The sequence below is a fragment of the Delphinus delphis genome, chromosome 4, assembly GCF_949987515.2.
Source record: "Delphinus delphis chromosome 4, mDelDel1.2, whole genome shotgun sequence".
NCBI classification, from domain to species: Eukaryota; Metazoa; Chordata; class Mammalia; order Artiodactyla; family Delphinidae; genus Delphinus; species Delphinus delphis.
In genome coordinates, this window is record NC_082686.1 from 72,530,579 (window position 1) to 72,552,191 (window position 21,613).

Below are 21,613 nucleotides of genomic sequence, written 5' to 3' on the forward strand. Positions count from 1 at the left end.
ATCATTTCTATTCTTATTTTCTTTGTTGCTCTTCTTTTTTTTTTTTTTCAGTACGCGTGCCTCTCACCGCTGCGGCCTCTCCCGTTGCGGAGCACAGGCTCCAGACGCGCAGGCTCAGCGGTCATGGCTCACGGGCCCAGCTGCTCCGCGGCAGGTGGGATCCTCCCGGACCGGGGCACAAACCCGCGTCCCCTGCATCGGCAGGCGGACTCCCAACCACTGTGCCACCAGGGAAGCCGGTTGCTCTTCTTATTCTACTTTATCTTATATATATTTTTCTAAGTCACCTAAAAGTAAATATTTAGTTGAATAAATTCATAACATTGCTGAGATTAATCAATGCTGCAACATGTATCTATATTTTTTCAAAAACATGAATTAAAAGTTTCTATCCATCATTCTTTCATACTGTCAAAGGCATATCTGAAAAAAAAAAGCGTATCTGATTAGAAACTTTATTCTGGGATCACTCTGATGCTTACCTTTTCTGCTACTTCTCGCACAGACTGAACACTTGTTCCATACAGATGGTTGTTATACTGCCCAGCTTCAATGAATTTATGTTCCTGGATATCTTTTTCCATTTGCTCTCTTGAAGTCACAAAATGATAATCTCTTCCATCTACCTCATAATCTCGTTTTGGTCTAGTTGTATCTTTAATAGAAAAGAACTTGAGGAAGTGTTTAATATTAAAAGGCACAACAAAGCCATTTTCTACTTAAAGAATCGTTTTGTAAAGTTCACTACAACAGAGATTGATTTAAATTTGAAAAGTGACAATAATATGGAGGATGAATAACTGATAAAATAAGTATAAACCATTAAAAAATGGTACTGTTTACTTTGACCACACACAGTGACAAAAAGTTAAGAACAAAAATTAAGAATTTTTATGTGGGTTACTCACGAGGAACACATGATCCAAATTTGTCAGGAAATTCTGAGATCAAGTCATCATTTATCCTGTCTTTCATAGGTCCCAATATGATCACTGGTCGAGTATAATTAACTATAAAAATATACTGCATGTTAAAAGAAATAAACACTTAACAAACATCTGTGTATTTTACTTCACTAGAAAACAAAAGTATCCTTAACTGTTATGAAGAATTTATTTTTTATTCTTTCTCCACCAATGATGCCTAACTTGATAGTTTACAAACCTTTATTAAAATCTTACACTTCAGTCAATCTCCTGTTGGAAGTCATACACTTAGATAATTCAACCAAGTTATATTCAGCATTTTAGCAGATAATGTTTCTATACATTGCTAACATCATCTCATTACAAATGAGAAAACACAGTACAGTGTTTTACTGATCCCTTTTCAAGTAGAAACTGTAGGGAAGCAGATAAAAGAAGGGCAAAAAAGAAACTGGGTATAATCAGAGTAGTCATCGAGAAAGATGATCTAATAAAAGTGTATACGCTGGACTGTAAGGGACCATGTTGGAAGCAGGGAGATTGGTAGTGAAAATGAGACCTAACATTGTGGTAGGAGGGATGAAAGGAGGTTATAAATAAGAAAGGTATGATAAGAATAAATAGGGCCTAGAAACTGACTAGACAAGGGAGATGAAGAATAGAAAGATCAAAGATGATTCCAAAATTTTGAACAAGGATAGTGATACTATTATGAACACTGGAAAGAAGTTGCTTAGGAAATAAAACACCAATATAAAATGATAAGATTTTAATAATCTATGGGCTAAACCATGTTTCATAAAATACATATAGTAAATATATATATATATATATATATATATATATATATATATGTATAGTAAGAAAAAAGGCTAAAATTCTAATGAAACTTTTTTTAAGGTATGAGTTAGATCTATTTTCCAAATTACGTTTTTCCATAAGATTGTAAAACATCAACAGGCTTCACAAACCTTCTTGTTGATTCACTGGCTCATAAGATAAGACATATTCTTCTTGACCACCTATTAGAAAGTTAAAATACAGATGAGAAAATCTATAAAGAAAGCTATACTAATTTAATTCTTTAATATAACATATAAATTACTAGAACTTTCCCAAGAAAAGTAGCAAAGATGTAAAAAAAAGGGTACTTTATAAATTAATTATGGCAAGATTTAGGAAAAAAGTGATAAATTATCAAGTTTGGTATATGTAAAAACAAAATATAAATGTGCTAGTTAATAACTACCTTTCTGTTATTCTGGGTTTTACAGGTTATCAATAGACCAAATTAAAATCTTCACTTGGGATGTCAAGTATAAGCTATTAATTTTTTATTTAGAACCTAAGAGCTATTAAACAGTTCTTTAAAAATTAATACTTTAATGAGCAGTTCTACATATATGCATATTAGGTAATTTTCTGTTATTAATATGCTGCTTTTTTTGGTCCTACCAGGTATAACATTTAACATAGCACGAACATCTTTATAATTACAACTATTTTCTAACCAAAAGAATTTAATGCAAAGGTAAAACTAGTGTCACTATTTCACTGATGAAAAAAATTCATTATTATAATAATTGATTTATTCAATTTTTAAAAAATAACATTTTGAGTTAAAAAAATTTTAGATAAAATTAAATCCTTCCTTTTCAACAAAATGAATCACATAGATAGTAAAGGAGAAAAAATATATTTTGCTTTGATCTTAAAAGCACTTCAGAAGTTAAATTCTCTAGGATTAAATTAAAAGATTAGAGCTTATGAATATCCTAAATAGAAAAGTCTACGAATTATATCTCGACTCAATGAAAATAACTAAAAGAGTTAAAAATTTCAGGAGGTCTTAGCACACACATACACACACACACACACGTGTAGAAAACAAACAAGGAAGAGCTGTTAAATTCAAGTGGTTCAATGAAATCAATATTGCAGAATGTATTTGAAGATTTTCTTCTTGATTATTATGATTCTATAACAATCTTTTCACTAAATTTGTCATTGGTTTATATTACATGTATGCAGCTGTAAATCTTTTCAATTCATATACTGACATAAATATTCTTTCCAGCTTTAAAGTGTATTTTGTTGTTTTAAAATTTATAATACATAAAAAATGTATATTTACAAGCTGCTTTTTAAAGTACTGTATGTAAAACATGTTTTACATGTTATCAGAAACATGCAATTTGAATATTCCACACCTAATAATTCATGCAAATGGTGAGACAGACAGTATATACTTTCATTACCTCTTTTTAGTCTAGAAAGCTACTCAGCTACTCTCTGGTGAGTTCTGACTGTAAGTTAATAAAATGCTAAAATACGAGAAATCACATTCCCAAATCACATTCCCATTCCCATACCAAAAAAGAAAATCGTTAAATAACTATTATGCAGCAAAAATAACAACCAATCAAATGAATGAGGGTTAAAAGTATATACTGTCAATATGAAAAATATTAGAGACTGATATTAACAGGATGGACCTTTTGAGCAGCCATACTCATCTGTAATCAAGATTACTTTCATATTAGACAGCAGTAAAAAAAAAAAAAGTTAGAAAAGCAATTTTAATTTTTAAAGTGCTACAACTGGTAATATTCATGTACTCTCCCCTCCTCCCATGCCCAAATATGTTTAAAAAGTTCACACGCTTATATAGGTCCCTTAATAATATAATACCAAGACAGTACCATAAGAACCAAAAAAGAGATCAGTATTACTGTTTAAGCAACTGTTGAAAATTTTCCCTTCGCCATTTCTTATGTTCACCAAAAGCTGGCGATAAATAGTATCTTGACCCACACCAGTATTGGTGACACAGAATAAAAAAGGAAATAAAGCTAATTATAATTTAGCATTACTGAAAAATATTTTTATGATTAGTTAGAAACAGAATTACTAAATAAAATGGCAAAATACAAGTTTACTACTCATTTAACTAGGTATTTACTTCTTATAAAAGATACAAACACACATACACATACTGTGTACACGAATAGCACTTTTGTAAAATGAACTTTTGTATTTTATGAAAACCTTGGAAATTAACTTCTGTACATAGAGCGTGATTTTATTTATCAAGTAAAGAATTTTACTTGGCTCTACCTGATTTTAAAATATTAAGCACCTAATTTTTAGTTTTCAGAATACATCACTAAGGGAAAAAAACCCCAAAGGATATATTACTTGAGATAACAAAAGAACAAACAACTTAAAACACTTACGGTAACTACTTTCGCTATCACTGGCATTAGAAGTTACATGTTCTGAAATTGCAGGACAATGGAAAAAATAAAGAAAACACAGTGTCATGAGTTTAAAAAAAGCAAATTATCAAAATAAACACAAGGTGACTTAACAAAATGTCGAGATATAAACCACAGATACCCAAAGAGTTTTTAAAAACATTTCTGATTTTCTTTGAAAAGTTTAGTTATTTCAAGTAAATGAATATGAATTAGCAAGGAAAAAAAATCTGCAATCAAGGAAAATGTCTCATTTTCTGTTCAACAGTTTATGAACAAAATCTTATTATGAATAGATTATAATAGAATATAACAAAGTAGAATATAACAAAGTGATCCTAAATCAGTCCAACTGTCGTCATAAAAACCCCAAAGAGAAAATGTCATTGACACCATTTAATTTAGGTTATGATACAGTAATGACTAACAAAGGAAACAAGTTATATCTGAGCAAACAGATGCCCATTTCAATGAAGTGATATCTTAAAAAATAAATAATCTTGCTTTAGTTCAGCTTCTTTCTTGTTCCTGAAGAGAAATGAAAATGCATGTCTGAGATCATACAGATAAAGCATTTTGGATATCACAGATTCAGATGCCTCAAAAAAAAGTCAAATGGAACGGAATTCTAGAAGGTGGGATTGTATTTTAAAGTAGACTAATATTTCTGAGAAACTCTGCTTTGATAAAACTGACCATGGTTACTTTGCAAAATAAAAAAGATAAAGTAAACACACTCATCTGCTGCCTGGCCCCTCCTTCAAAGTGACCCCCATTTCATAACTTGACTGTTCAGTAAACAACCAGCACTTTTCTCATGTAAATATAATCTCTTGCACTCTCTCAATACGTGTCTCCTTTGAATTAAAAAAGGTAATTTTATCTATGAAAACTAAAAAACAAAATTTTCCATGGGAGAGAGGTAAATCTAAATTTCTTATGTCAGGCAAAGGAAAAAAAAAATTAACGGATAAGGAAAAAGCTTGAGGAGAGATATCTGCTGTACCATATCACCCACAGTCTCCTAAAATCAAGTAGCACTACTGAAAAGTTTAGAGAATGGTAGACAGTTCTTGAAATGGTAGTACAGTTCTTGAAAAACTGTCATAGTGAAAAATAAGTCTGTTATTCTAACCTACAAAGACAAGATACAACTTTCTTAATCATTATTATGTATACAGGAAGAACATTAAAAATTATAAGACTGAATAATGTATGATAGCACATATAAAATGGTGGTTTTCTAAAGTTTATATTTAAAAATTTCTTCTCATGTTACCACACAGATGTCAAAACAATCATTTTAAATTGCGGTATAATATTCTATTGGACTGTTACATCATGATTTACCTTACTACTTATTTAGATATTTTAGTTTGCTTTAAATTGTTTTCCACAAACATCAACAAATTATTAATGAACGTGTTCATTTACATGGCTTTCACCTTTTGTCCTATTTCCTTAAAATTCATTCCCAGAAGTAGGAATGCCACATAGAAAAAAAAAAATTCTTAAAGTTATACTACGATTTGTATTACACTCTGCAATCTCTAATATACAAAAGAAAGAAATGTTATTGCACTCGAGTGAGTGGAAAGTGGGAGTATAGAAGAAACAAAATTAACCATGATTTGACAATTAGAGAAGTTGGATAAATGAATACTTGTGGGGTTTATTTTATTATTCCTCTACTATTGAATATGTCTGACATGTTATACATGTACAAAAAATTGAAGTTACTACAATCTCTTTTCTGGGAATTTCCCCTACTCATCTTGAGTTCTCTAAGATTACCAAGAGCTACGAAGCAGTCAAATTCTTCAAGTTCTTTCAAGTATCCTTTAAGTAACTCCTCTACAATAAACTCTTGCTACTTAAAGTACTGTCCTTGGAATGGCATCATTACCATTGTTTGGGAGCTTGTTCGAAAGTTAAAATGCTTTTTCCCTGAAAATTAAAAATAATCTTTTTCAAGGCATGTCATCAAAGAAGATGTTCAAATATCCAACAAGTATAAAAAAGTGTTCAAGCTTATTATCGGGGAAACGCAAATTAAAACCACAACAGATATCTCTATCATCCACCAGAATGACCAAAATGAAAAAACAAAAACAAAACAGTTATGTCAAGCGAAGAGAAAGATATGTAGCAACTGGAACTCACATACTACTTGGGGGTGGGGGTGGGGTAAACTGGTATAACCACTTTGGAAAACTACTTGGCACTATCTCCTAATACCTAACATATTATATATCTGTGACCCAGCAATTCATTTCCTAGGTATTTTCCCAACATAAAAGGCATATATGCATACCAAAAGATATGTATAAAAATGTTCAAAGCAACACTATTCAAAAATAGCCCTAAATATATGTGTTTATTTACAAATCTGAGATATATGTACAGTTTCATAGTTTACTTTTTTCATTTATATTGTGAGCATTTTCCAGGCCATTATGTTTTAATATGATTTTCAATGGCTATAAAATATTATACTATATAGTAAGTCATACTTCATTAACCACTTCCCAACTATAAGGCATTTTAGGATTATTTGAATTTTGGGGTGCTCTACTTTCTAAATAATATTAAACAAAACATCCTGATGTATAAACCTTTGTTTCCACCTCTGATTACATCCTATGGATAAATTCCTTGAAAAAGAATTAGTAGATCAAAAGATATGCTTTTCCAAAAAGGCTGTACCAATTTACACTCCCAGTAGTAATATGTTAAAAGTAGTCATTCCAAAGAACCATCTCCATCACTGGATTCGCCTTTAAAAGCAAAGTCTGCTAAGGTGATGGGTAAAACATGTCATTTTGTTTATTGATTATTAGGGCTGTTAAACATTTCTTATTTCATTTGCTTATCTTTTGAGCATTCTTCTTATATCCTTTGTCCAGTTTTCTAATGGGGAGTGTTTGTTTCTTATTGGTCTGTTAGAAATTTATGTGCAAGAATATTACCCTTTTGACATAGTATAATCAGATTCTTAAAATTTTAATTTTTGTTTATATGTTTGATGATCACAACCATTTCAATTCTCTCTGACCAAGTCTCACCTTTCTAGTCAAACATTTCTTCCTGAGACTATATCATGTGTTTTCTCTTTGCTCTCCCTAAATACGACATATCCTCAGTCTTAAACAATTCTTGGCATCTTAAGAGCTCTGTACCACTCTACTCAAGTAAGTCTTTAAAATAGAAAAAGAAGAGATGTATTAGGAAATCTATATGCCTAACTGTAGAAGTTTCTGAGGTGTTCTACAAAGTGGAAAGCTATAAAAATAAACTGCATACAAAAGGTACAAACCTTGTCTGAAACTGTATAATTTCATTTCTGAGCACCTTATATAACTGCTCCTGAACTACACTTACTTTTAGTCTCTTTTAAAGGAATCTTACCCACTTTTTTCCTCTTGAATTTTTTCAAAATTGCCTTCTAAAAGCATAAAAGCTACACAGATTTCTATTTCTAGCTTTTTACAAGTATGATAATTTAGTTGTATCCTCCCAGATTTCTACCATACTTTAATTAGTTCTGTTAGTCAAAATTAGTTTTGGAAAGGCAATTTCTATTATTGTTTCATCTACTGTCAACAGGATACATCAATAATTTATTTGATCCTCTTCTTTGTAGAATCATTGAATTCTTGTCTACGAAAAGTATTCTAGGGTGTCACTTTTGTTTCCCTCTCTGCTCTTTAATTAAATACGCTACTTTTTCATAGCTTGTGTGAAATTACACGCAGGTATACATCTTTCTTGTTATTCAGTGTTATTCCACATCTCTTTAACAGGTTTATCTGGAATAATTTGTCCTTCTGTTTTCAGTCCCTTCATGAGTCCTGTTCCAGCAAGGTTTAATGAATATGAGGTCACATTTATCTTCTTACATTAAAATCGCACAGGATTTTGCTTAGTTTTTTCCCTGTATCCTGAACTTTAGAATATAGATAACTGAGATCTTAAATAATGCCCTTAACCCACCCTTCTTCCCAGTATTTTCTACTGTATAATAATGAGCATCTTGTCAGCTGCTAGTAATGTTTTATGTGATAACCTCCATCATATCCAGTTTAGAATTTTACTGATATTTTTCTGTCTCCGTCAACCTTTTCTAAATAAAATCTTTTTGATCTGATCAAGTTACCACGTGAATAAATTCTTTCAGTTCTTGTGAGATGAAGCACAGAAACCTACCATTCAAGGGATCTTAAGTCACTGACCAGAAAATTAAATCAACGACATTGGTAATCAGTTATCATTTTTCATTTGTTTCTCTTCCCAAGTCTCAAACCTCAATTAAAATGAGAGATGAAAGTACGATGTGGTCAAGGTGTAGTTATCCACTATAAAAATATCAACGTGGGAACCAAATTCTTCATTTAGTTCCTTTTTCCATGAGCTTTCCATAGTTCTCTGATGACTCAACAGGTAACAAAAATATGTGGGTTCATTTGATGATCCACACCACCTTATGATCATTCTCAAAATAAATTATATAGCATTAAGAATCTGTGGAAATATTTTCCAGTTTCTGAAGATTTCACTGATAATTTTTCCCAAAGGTAAGAGATTAAAAAAGGGTGCCACTAGTGATAGTAAATTTTTGGCTCTTGCCAGATCCTAAAATGGCAAATGCATAAATAATAAAGTGTGTGTAATAGAAATAATTACATATAAAGCATACTGCTTTCAATCTAATATAAACTTTTAATTGTTAAAGTTGAAATAAAAGTCAAGTACCTACAGTTAAGGTTAAAAGTCAAGTTAGCATTAATCAGGAAAAAAAATCTGTGAAATTTAATGTTTATTAAGGTAAACTTAGAAAGTTAAAAGATATTGGCTATATCCTTAATGATCAATGAATTATGAAGAAATAAGTTTTCAAGATGCTTAATAATGCAAACGGAAACAACTACTTAGAAAAAAACTTTAGCCTAAAAGATTACCTCTATGAGTCACCATCACCTAAAAGAACTTAGTAATATTTGGTAAAATTTCACATTTAATCAATCTGTAAACATTCACATTTAAAATTTTGTTTGCTAAAATGACTTCTTGTTTCATTCACTAATTCCAACATTTATTAAATGACTCCTACATTATCAGACTCTGTACCAAGCTTTATATGAAGATTAAGTACTAGCTAGAAAATTAAACAGGAACAACACACACAAAAGAACTCCCCCCAAACAGAGACAACACCTTGGTTAAAGAAAAAACAAAGGATAATATTTCTTATAATTCTTTTCATAACTTACAACTTCCTTAAAAAAATATACAATTTACCTACTACATAGACTGCTACTTGAACTTGAGTTCTACAATTCTTCTTTAATATTTAAGACCTATTGTGTTTTATAGTTTCACATTATAGCAATGCTTTTCTAACACAGGCTCAAAGCAATTTTAACTTGTTTTAACAAAAAAAAGGGGGGGGGGACATAAAACTGTAAGGAAGATTATATTCTACCTTCTAATAATGAGGGCAGATAGCAGTATTTTAAAAAACATTAAAAGTCTTTCTTCATATTTAAAAAATTCCTAGAGAAAGTAATTGCCATAAAAATTACAAAAAGGAAAATATAATTATGAGCAGAGAATTTTTCAAATGACATGTGAAAAATGGAGAAAAATAAAAGGTGTGTATTACAGAAATAAAAATCCCAAGCATATTATTAACATGAAGAATCTAAAAGCAATCTAAATCATACACCTCCTCATGCCAGCAGGGCGCTACCATGAATCTCAAAATGTATCTGAAAAAGGTAGGTCTGTAGATGGAGGTTAAAAAATAACTTGGGAGTATTTTAATCACTTACTCAGGCCTTTTGATCCCATGTCGTCAGGGATCTCCTGTAGAGAGTAGTTCCCAGAGAGCAAGCAATAAAAAGATAATCAAAGAAAATAGTTGTCAGTAATGCATAAAATTGGTGCTACAATAAGAGACAGTTCCAAGACCATTACAGGTGCACGTATCTTACAGAGCATTTTTGTATATTTCTGAAAGTTTAAAATAAGCTAGCAGCTAGATATAATCTAATAAAAGAACGGAAGTTTTATATAAGAAGCTGATTAGGGTAGAGAAGCAAAAATTTTGACTATTTCTTGCTATTTTAAAAGTAAAATTCAGATTGTCTACATATAATGAAGAAATGGGATAAAACGTAATGATTTGAGGTAATCCATTATCAAAGATTGGCAATGCTATACCTAGAAATCAATAAGTAGCTTCTCATGTACCCATGTTTTTCCTCTAAAATATTCTTCTGAGAGTGTAAATGTTTCTTATAAGAACCTTTATATAAAAAAATTCTATTTTAAACATAGCTAAAAATACCATTTACTTTAAATTAAGAATTCCTAAGGTGTTAGAAAAAGTTAAGATTGGTACGCAAATTAATTTATGCCTGTTAAATTGCCTCTAGTTAAGACAAGTAGTAACCTGTTGCAGCTCTTGAAACTGTCTCCATGGTAACAACCAACTGCAGGGCAGTAGGTCCCTCTACATTTATCTTCAGTTGACCACTGGATCCACATACTTACGGTCAGCATCACTTGTTTCCTGCTCACTCTGGTCCTTGTTCTTGTAGAAGGGGAATTTTCGGGAAAAGAGGTTCTTTTTACGCTTGTCATTGAATGACTGCTGAAGAAGAGAAGGAGGGGCAAAACAAAGGGATGTCTACTGTCTGTGTGTACAAAGGCCCAGCCTAGTAGCTCTGTGAAAGCTGACTCTTGTGACCACAGTGTGCAGTTTGTATATGAATTTTGCGTTAATCACATATACAGTGAATTTTTAATTTAGTATTAACTTCTCTAATTCTAATATTTTATAACTGAAAACAGAAAAATTTCAAGAGTGTAATTCAATGATACGTAAAAATAAGGAGGAAGTGCTATTTGATAAAAAAGGGAAGAGTAAATCAGATTAGCTACTACTATAGTCCAAATCAAGCTTGCATCTGTTCATATCCATCCATATTTTTCTAGATTTCCAAGTATTAGGTGCTCTACAGCAAAAGTTATTACTTTAGCTGTTCAGATATTTAAAATTTTCCTTTCCTTCATTTTCCTTTGGCTTTAGCACATTTTTTCCCTTTCTCTCTCTCTTTTTTTGTGGCTCCAACAAACTAACAAAAAGCCACTACTAAAAAAGAGAACCAAAACAACTGAGCAAGTTGCTAAATATTTAAAAACCATCTTTTTTTTTTTAAAAGAAGAGAATTAGGATAACTAAATGCTTATCAGAAAATGGGAAGAAAACTAAGACGTGTCCATCAAGCACAGAGTCCAGCAAAAGAATTATCAATGCTATCTAACCAAGGAAGAAGAGTCAACTCTCCTGGCCAATTTAAATGATATCATAACTGATTTATTAGCCTTTAAGCTCTACCATATTATCTATTTTTAAAGTATATATAAATAAAATAGAACCAAATTCAATTCATTAGCACCATGTCCTGAATAGGGAATAAAATGTTTGGTGCGGGCTTCCCTCGTGGCGCAGTGGTTGAGAGTCTGCCTGCTGATGCAGGGGACACGGGTTCGTGCCCAGATCTGGGAAGATCCCACATGCCGTGAAGCGGCTAGGCCTGTGAGCCATGGCTGCTGAGCCTGCGTGTCCGGAGCCTGTGCTCCGCAACGGGAGAGGCCACAACAGCGAGAGGCCCGCATACCGCAAAAAAAAAAAAAAGTTTGGTGCTCATAATGTCAAAGAGGCAATTAAAAATCTAGTAGTTTATACATAATTGCTATGACAGCTGATTTGACGTCCCTTGTTGCACAGATGTCTGAGACAAGTTTTTTCTCTTCCTGAATGTCCCATTTGTGCATTCACACTTTTAAAAGCAGGTAGCACACAGAAAGATGATGCTAAAGAAGAGCAGCTTCTTCTGTAATGTCACAGGCACCCATGTCTTGAAGGAAATGGCCTTGCCTACCAGTGACAATAGGAATTATAATTTTTATCATTTTTTGAAGTGGGAACAATATAAAGGATAGAAATTCTGTTTTAATTTTTCTTGCGTTTATCCATGTCATAAGATGCTATCAATGTTGTGAAGTATATCAACACCAGGCAGTACTTTTTTCTGGCGTGCCGGTACTTTTAGTCATGTGATGCCAGGTGATTAAGGTGATGAAATGGATTAAAGTGACTTTTAGCTCAAATTCGATTACTTGAAAAGATTTATTTTGGTAAGACTCTTTACAAAAACTTTCATTTTTATCTTTTTCAGATCAATAATTCAAAATTAATAAGTTCATAGTCATTAGACAAGCTGACTGTCTTGATATCAATCTTAAAATCTGAAGGCTCAGATAACCCTAAGCAGAAGTTAAAAATTAAGTTGAGAAAAAAAATACTGTGGAGAAATCTAAGCTTATAATTGTTTTATAAACTGTCAAGTAGCATTACTTGAATAAAAGTCTTTGCTTGAATCCAAATTTTAGAAAAGAGAAAGAGAAGAAAACAAGTTTCAATAGAGAAAAATTTATGGTAATCTAATTTATGGAAGGACTAAGTCTTTTTGTTCATGACAATCACTGATTTTGAATTTAGTAATAATTTTTATGCTAACTGATAAAACTGATACATTTTTAATAAAAGGTTATTTACCTCTGCTACTGCATATATAGTGGTCAGAGTCAGTTTCACAGCAAACAACCAAAAGAAACATGAAGTTTAAAATGTTTTGATTTTTGATATCTTTTGCAGTTAGCCAAAATGAGATATCGTAAAGATATCATAATATAGGACAGAAAGAAATGCTTGTTAGTTAAGAAATGTATTAACTGTATTACATCTAACATCCTGCAGGTGAAGAATTTATTAAAAGTGAAAAATAGCACAAGCAAACAGGACAAAAATGTGTAGGGAAAACACAAAACTGAAAAAACATACTAACTCTAGTTTCTTTATATTTTCAATACAAAACAATCTGTTTAATTACTTATTGTTATTAATGCTATATTGCAAGAGAAAGTGTAATAAATATGAGGACTGATAAAATATTACAAATTCATGAAACATATCAAATATCTAATTTCCATATGTAGTATTTCAAAATAGCTAAATGAATGTTAAAAATGTTAATGAGAAACTGAAATGTTTTTAAAAAGTCTGTATTGGAAACAAAGTCCATAACCCACCATATAAGGAAAGGAAAAGAAGAGCTTAGAACGGGAAATGGTATTACAGAGAGAAATGCAGTTCTGTATCAATGGCAAGCGTATTTTTACCCCACTCAGTATCATGCATACTTTTGGTGCTGTGTTAGAACACAGTGACTGTGTATAAAGTTGGTTATAGTCAACAAACAAGACTAAGATTTAAAAATGTCGTTAATTCAGTTAACTTCTTACAGTTTGAAAGAAAAGTTACAACATGCAACCTCTTTTACAATACACTGACAGTGTATTTTACTAAAATACTTTAAAAGACATATATAAAACAAGCACAAAAACCATTGTATATATTTCAAATACTGAGCATTTACTTGGGATTTTTTCCTCCAAAGATTTTCTATTTTAAATATTGCTTCAGATTATACTATATAATTTTGTATTTTCTGAAAGGTACAAGTAAATTTTAAAAGAATTTATCATTTGTAAAATAACTGAATGCATTATATATAATTTACTCAGATTTTAATTTCTTTGATCAAGGATCATATTCCTTTAAAATTTTAAAACTTTTAAGTCTGAGTGCTTAGTGATATCAAACATGTGCAAAGAGTAGGGTTAATTTTTTTGCTGAGTTAACTTTCCATATTCATTTGAAATTTGATCAAAAGATGTTGCTTTAGATAAAAAATTTTTATCTATTTATTTTTTAGATAAAAAATCCCCAAAACACAAAACATTGCTATAAATAGTATTTCAACACAACATGTGTTTCAGCATTTTCTTCAGGCCTATTGCTAGAATATTCCATTGCACTAATTACACACATACTATAGGGTGAAGCCTGTGATATCATCCATTGACATCCACTAGATTCAAGAAGGACAAAGTAAATGAAAACAAAAATACGTCTAAAATATATATAAAAGAATTTTGATATATTTCTTGCCCACCTACAAAGTCCTCCTCTTGACTGTCCCTTTATTCCCTTAAGATAAAAATTCATACTGATTTAAACATTTAAAAGATGGATTTTATTAATGAGTAATATTAGCAATAAACAGGGAAAAAATAAGAAAATTTCCATAAATTCACTTGCAAAAACCCGTAAACTTACATTATGAACTAATTAATAGTTTTGGGAAGGCCTATTTTCTCAGATGTATTATTTATTAGCTTCATGACTAATACTGGTGACACAAGTTTATAGTTAATTGTTCATCTGAGTGAAGGCTGAAATCATTTCATTTATAAAAATAACGACCAAAAGTGTGTTGTTAAGAATATATCAAACGACAGTTTTGATAATTTGGAAAAGTCTGTGAAATGGATGCTTTAATTTAATAAATTGTTTACTTTAGCATATCTACTATTGTAGGCCACCACGGCAAGAGCAGTTGATAGTTAATTCTTATGGCAAAATCCTTCTCATTTTAATCATGTGCCTCAAACAAGAATTATGAAAAGGCCTATTACCTTCAATTATTAATTTCTAGAAATAATAGATTTCACATACTCACCCCTTTATCTCCTCTTGCTTTAGAATTGAATTTCACTGTTTTTAATCTGGCTCGTTCTTTCTTCTCAACCCTGGCAAAGTACAGATTATTTTTTAGTTATAATAAACATATTTAAAGTTCTAACTAGGAATCATCAGAACTGAGACTTTAATATGGAGCATTTTTATATTCTAAAGCCTTCAGAAGTCATTTGAATCCCACAATTTATAAGAATTTCTGAGAAATGAAATACAGGGCTCATTTTATTATGAAACAAAACCACTTGTGAAATATCAAAATACAGTACAAGTATGTGTACTTATATATGCACTCTATTCCATAATTACACTGAAATTATGAAGCACCACTTCTGAGTTTAGCAATTTTCCAGGTTTCCATTTGTTTTGTTGTTTAAATGTTATCTTAGCATGGAACACATATGCTAAAAACTCAGTGTTAGAGAGAAAGCAGATGGGGTAAAATATTAACTGATGAAAGTAGGTGAAGGATGATATGTGGGTGTTCTAAGTACTATTCTTGCATTTCTCTTATTTTTCTATAGCTCTGAAATTTTTGAAAATAAAAAGGAGGGAAATAAAAAAATTAAGCTTAATTCCAATGATATATTTGTGTAAATACATAAAGTAACCAATTATAGTGTACGAAATAGAGGGTTTTTTAAGAAAATATTTATTTGGCTGTGCTGGGTCTTAGTTGCGGCATGCGGGATCTTTGTTGCGACATCTTTTAGTTGCAGCACGTGGGATCTTTAGTTGTTGCAAGCAGAATCTTTTAGTTGCGGCATGAAGAATCTTCAGTTGCGGCATGTGGGATTTTTAGTTGTAGCATGCAGGATCTTTAGTTGCGGCATGCAAACTCTTAGTTGAGGCACGTGGGATCTAGTTCCCTGACCAGGGATCGAACCCAGGCCCCGTATTTTGGGAGTGCAGAGTCTTAGCCACTGGACCACCAGGGAAGTCCCCAAAATAGAGTTTTAAAGTATCTTTGGGAGGATATAGAAGAACTGGTAACCTTAGTTATCCCTAAGAAGGTGAAATGGGTGCTTGGGGAACAGGGTTAAGAGACAGCCTGTATAGCTTTTAAATCTTTTGAATTTTAAACCTTGTTAAAGATGTTACCTTTGAAATAAGCAAGCAAACAAAACTACAACAAATGTACAATCTGCAATCATGTAGATTGTTACAATATGAATCGTGCAAAATTTCATATAAATTAAGCTTTACAAACCCTTGATTTCAACATAGCAATTACATTAGTATATAGCAGAAAAATGTACCAAAACAGCCTATGAATAAATGCATATCTTCATTTTTTATTATCTAGCTATACAGTTTTACCATGGGTACAGAAGAACCCTAGCAGTCATGGATTTAAAACTTGCTTTTTCTAATTCCAGAGCAATCCCGAGGGTCCATGATATGAATAATTAATTTATAATTCTGCCTAGGCACTTACTGAGGGCACTGAAAAACTAACATTTAGTGAGTAAACATTTACAACTCAAAATGGTTTTGTTTTCTAATCATTATCTAGCTGAGTGACTTCAATTGTGTTTATTTGTCAACACGGTTCCCAAAAGAAAGCTAAGGATTGTAGGAACTACAATTCCTCGCGCTATTATTAGACATAAAGAGGTCTAAGAGGTCTAAGAAAGATATCATTCTATTTAATGAAAGATATCATTCTATTTAAGAAAATACAAGTTTAGAATACACTGAAGAATGAAATGGCGTAATTGGTTGTGATTTCATACTGCATTTTATGGAAGGAAAATTATATTCTATAATATTAGTCATGAATTTGGGGATCTGTAGAGGTCTCAAGGTATATCTCATCTCTTTTATCACTTCTGGCTTCAAAATCCAACCTTATAGAATTTTTATACACAAAATGAAAAATATCTCTTTCTACCAAAGTCAGCTGTATTTCTCATTTGTTGCAAGCACATGTAAAACCTTTGCAAGATATAAGACTCCAAGGGATAAAGACAATTTTTAGGAACTCTGACCTTGATATTTAAGATGTGAGGTTTCTATTGACTCAACAAGGCACAGTGGAAGCATTTCTGGATTTAAAGTGTACTACATTCTATTCCAGGAAAAAAGTTATGCAGCTGAGGGCTGCATTGCTAAAAGAGGAGTTGCCACCAAGTGTAAGATCCAGCCAAATAGTTGGATCTTGCTAAAAATATGGATCTAGCCAACAACAGTCATAAATTCCAAAACCACAATTACAAACCTTGGCAATATTTTAACATTTCTACTCTTCAACGTCTAAAAACAGGTGTACAAATATATATAAGGTAGAGAGGTTTATAAACAGGCATATGATTTGGCATAAGTATCAATTTTAGAGACTCTTAACAAAATAAGTCCAACTTATTAATATGAAAAGAACAAGTTTATTATGTCATAAGCTTGACTTGAAGTGAATTAACTGGCTATAATAAACATTAATGTTTCACTGACAATTTTTACTGGCTATCTTAAAACTTTTAAGTTTTAGGCTATGATTTGGATGAATCAGATCTTATAAATAAGCTCTTCTGAGGAAATTATGAACTGATGTTTTAATACCTTTCCCATAGAAGTAGACATTGAATAGCATTTCATTGACCTTAGAGGGGGTTCTAAGTTGGGATCACCCTTTTCAAAGACAATCTGCACTTAACCACTTTTGCCACTAGATGGTTAAGTATGTACCAGTGAGTGAATCACTACAATAAATAGTTAAAAGCAAAGAGGAAAGAGCAGTGAATGCATGAATACTTTTAAATTAAACAAGAAAACAGAGATGTGAAACACATTCTTACATATTTCTAAAAATTTTGCATTTACTTAAAATGCTTTCATTTTTTAAGTCTAGAGGAGGAGGCAATTCACACAATCAAAACTCCTGAAAATTTAGGTTTTAACACCATCTACATGGGAAAACTACAGAGGCTTTTAATTCTCTCTCCCTCCACTGGTATAGATATATGGCACAGTGACTTAAAATATACTCATTTTGTTTTTAGCAACTAGTAGGAGTTTTAGAGAAATTTCTATTTGGGGGCATCATATTCTCTTACTATGTCATTGGTTACAACATAAGGTGAATAAAATTAAATGGTTGTGAAACACAGTATATAAAACTGAGCATAAAATCACCACTTCAGTAAAAGAAATTTAAAGAAACAGCAATTATTTATGTTGTCCAATTTTCAAGTGGTAAAACTGTAACAGACTTATATTTACCTGCGTTTACTGGGAATCACCCCAACTTCATCACTTTCACCATCTGGTGTAACCTGCCTGGCCTGCCACCATTCGTCATCAGAAGCATTAATAACATGGAGGATATCTCCAAATTTGAAGTTCAATCCCTGACTAGGAAGGCCACTGTCTTTAGTCTTGTCATAATCAAAAAGGGCCCTAGATTAAGAAGAAAAAAGTCCATAATTATTTCTTATAATGATATTATGAATATTAAATAAACAGGATCCTAAAAATATATATATAATCTGGGTAGATAATTAAACAATGTACCATGGTAGGCAGAATAATGCCAAGCTCAATTTTGTGCTATATTATTGGGTCGACCAAAAAGTTTGCTCGGGCTTTTCCGTGAGATGTTACAGAAAAGCCCGAAAGAACTTTTCGGCCAACCCAATACAAGAAGACAATGAGACTAAAAAAGAAATAGCAAAATTAACTTGTTATGTTAATAGATATACTACCTTATTTCTCTCAATACTGTATGAGAAATAAAAAAATATACTTTTAGTACAATCCAATGGCAACCTGTATTGAATTCTAAAATGAAGACAAATCTGGTCAGTTGTTCTAAATTAATAAAGTAAATATTAAAAGAGACACTTCTCTTTATTTTGACTAGACACACTTGGGTAAACAAATTCCCTGACTGATCTGATTCATCATTTGTGGACTTTAATACTAGATCAACAGAGTGATTATTTTCCCAGTTAACTATTCCTTTCATTTATTCATAAAACTATAATTAATAGGGTTTTCAGAGTCAATAACAATGATGAAAACTAACTACAGATGACGATATGATGACTTTAACAGCTGCCAACCATTTTGGAAAAAATACTGTATTAATTTAATATAGTAATTGCAAAATGTTAGGAATATTGTAAAATTTGATAACAAGAAAATAGTGTACTGATACTTAATTAGTGTACAATATTTAAGCAAATTAAATTCTTTTTCTTTAACATCTTTATTGGAGTATAATTGCTTTAGAATGGTGACAAATTAAATTCTTATATTCAAAAAACCTCTAACAAGAGTACAGGAAGGATCCCAGGAATTACATTTATAATACAATTTATTCATTCTTTTGTTCTAATTCGGCAATGGGAAATTAGGATACAAATCATATTCCTTTTTATGCTACCCAACTCTTAAGACTATCTCTTGAAGTAAAACTGAAGAGGGGTGAAATTATTTGATGGCTAAATGAATGAAGTAGTTAATGGTTTTCAAATGTGTTCTTTCAAAGTCTTTTCAGTGGCTAACAGTGTGAAGGAAGTAGGTGAGAATCAAAAGTGGGAAGGCTTACTTAAACATATATTAAAACATATCCAATACATTGGATTTTATTTGAAGAAAGAATTCTACAACTGTAAGATAAAGATTATAAATGATATAAATGTGAAGTCATTACTTCAGTAAATTCTGAATACTAAGGAAACGTCTTTCTACTGGAAAAGTATAGTTAACTTCAAATAATACAAAGGTTTGATATAGTTAGTAATTTACTAAATATTTATTTAAAAAGGTAATTAAGTAGATATGACAAAGATAAAGATGACAAAGATGATGAAGATACAAATAAACAGAATATAAAATAGCAAATAAAGTACCTTAAGAGGTAGAACAAATGCCACAGGATATTCAGAAAAGGGAAAATACTACATCTCAACGTTTTTATTATCATAAATTAATCTTTTGAATTACAAAATCAACACAACTATATTACCGATGAGCAACGAAGAAATCACTCACAATCTCTACTCCCTATGTTAGCATTTAAACTTTGTCTTTTAGTACTCGGATTAATAAAAAAAAGGAACTCATGGAATACTTACTTGAGCTATTAATCATAAGAATATAATGAAAACCTGTTAATCTACTCTCCAACCTAAGACTATACACAAAACTTTTATCAGTAACTTACATTCACCTATGTATTTTTCCCCTTGATCCTGTTTCCCTCAGATTAAGAGTTAAGCACTGTTAGAAGGTAACCACCATTCTGAATAGTGTTTATTATTTCCTTGCTCCTTACCCTTTTTTGTTGGTTTGGTTTTATCACACACATATGGATGACTAAGTAATTATGTATGATTTTACCTATTTCAGAGCTTTATAAAAAAGGTATCATACTGTATGTAGTCTTTTGTAGCCTTAACTTTATTTTTACTTTTGAAATTAAAAATACATTTACTAAAAAGAACCATAAGACTTCTGGTTAACTATGGCAGACTGGCTACATGTATCTACAGGCATACCTCATTTTATTGTGCTTTACCTTATTGCACTTGCCAGATATTGTGTTTTTTTTTTTTTACAAGTTGAAGGTTTTGTGGCAACCCTGTGTTGGGTTGGCATAACCCTGTGGTAATCCCAAGTCTATTGGTGTCATTTTCCCGACATTTGCTCTCTGCATGTGTCTATGTCACATTTTGGTAATTCTCCCAATATTTCAAACTTTTTCATTATTATTATATTTATTATGGTGATCTTTAATGTTACTATTGTAATCATTTTGGTGCATCACGAACCATGCTCTTATACGATGGTAACTTAATTGATAAATGTGTGTGTTCTGACTGCTCTACCAACTGACCCTTCCCCATCTCCCTCCCATCTCCTTGGGACTCCCTATTCCCTGAGACACAATAATATTGAAATTAGGCCAATTAATAGACCTACAATGGCCTCTAAATGTTCACATGAAAGGAAGAGTCACAGGTCTCTCACTTTAAATTAGCTAGAAATTGTTAAGCTTAGTGAGGAAGGCATGTTGAAAGCCAAGACAGGCCAAAAACTAGGCTTCTTGCCATCAAACGGTTAGCTAAGTAGAAAAAAAATGAAAGTGCTACTTGAGTAAACACAGGAATAATAAAGTGAAACAGCCTTACTGCTGACACTAATAAAGTTTTAGTGGTCTGGATAGAAGATCAAACCAGCCACAACATTCCTTTAAGCCAAAGTGTAATCCAGAGTAAGGCCCAAACTCTCTTCAATTCCATGAAGGCTGAGAGAGGTGAGGAAGCTGCAGAAAAGTTCAAAGCTAGCAGAGGTTGGTTCATAAGGTTTCAGGAAAGAAGCCATCTCCGTAACATAGAAGTGCAAGGTAAAGCAGCAAGCGCTGATGTAGAAGCTGCAACAAGTTATCCAGAAGATCTAAATAAGTAATGAAGGTGGTTACACTAAAGAACAGATTTTTGATGTGGACAAAACAGCCTTATATTGGAAGAAGATGCCATCTAGAACTTTCATAGCTAGAGAGAAGTCAATGCCGGGCTTCCAAGCTTCAAAGGGCAGGCTGACTCTCTTGTTAGGGGCTAATGCAGCTGGTGAGTTTAAGTTAAGCCAATGCTCATTTACCATTCTGAAAATCCTATGGTTCTTAAGAATTATGCTAAATCTACTCTGCCTGTGCTATAGAAATGAAACAACAAAGCCTGGATGACAGCACATTTGTTTACAACATGGTTTACTGAATATTTTAAGCACACTGTTGAGACCTACTGCTCAAAAAAAAT

At 31.7% G+C, this 21,613-nt stretch overlaps 1 protein-coding gene across 17 annotated transcripts in view; it reads right to left on the bottom strand.

Annotated features, from left to right (window-relative positions):
• The window catches only part of DLG1 (discs large MAGUK scaffold protein 1), a 285,716-nt gene that overhangs the window by 32,300 nt on the left and 231,803 nt on the right, over positions 1–21,613 (bottom strand). For 5 of the 17 annotated variants that reach the window (XM_060010898.1, XM_060010905.1, XM_060010904.1 and 2 more), the window contains 7 exons: positions 18,072–18,248; positions 14,836–14,905; positions 10,015–10,048; positions 4,163–4,204; positions 1,898–1,948; positions 909–1,010; positions 483–655 (listed from right to left, as the gene is read on the bottom strand). In XM_060010898.1, the coding sequence (XP_059866881.1) occupies positions 483–655; positions 909–1,010; positions 1,898–1,948; positions 4,163–4,204; positions 10,015–10,048; positions 14,836–14,905; positions 18,072–18,248 (649 nt within the window). Of the gene's footprint in view, positions 1–482; positions 656–908; positions 1,011–1,897; positions 1,949–3,421; positions 3,458–4,162; positions 4,205–10,014; positions 10,049–10,738; positions 10,839–14,835; positions 14,906–18,071; positions 18,249–21,613 lie in introns of all 17 variants that reach the window. The other 12 variants (XM_060010895.1, XM_060010906.1, XM_069540637.1 and 9 more) reach the window with 5 other exon arrangements.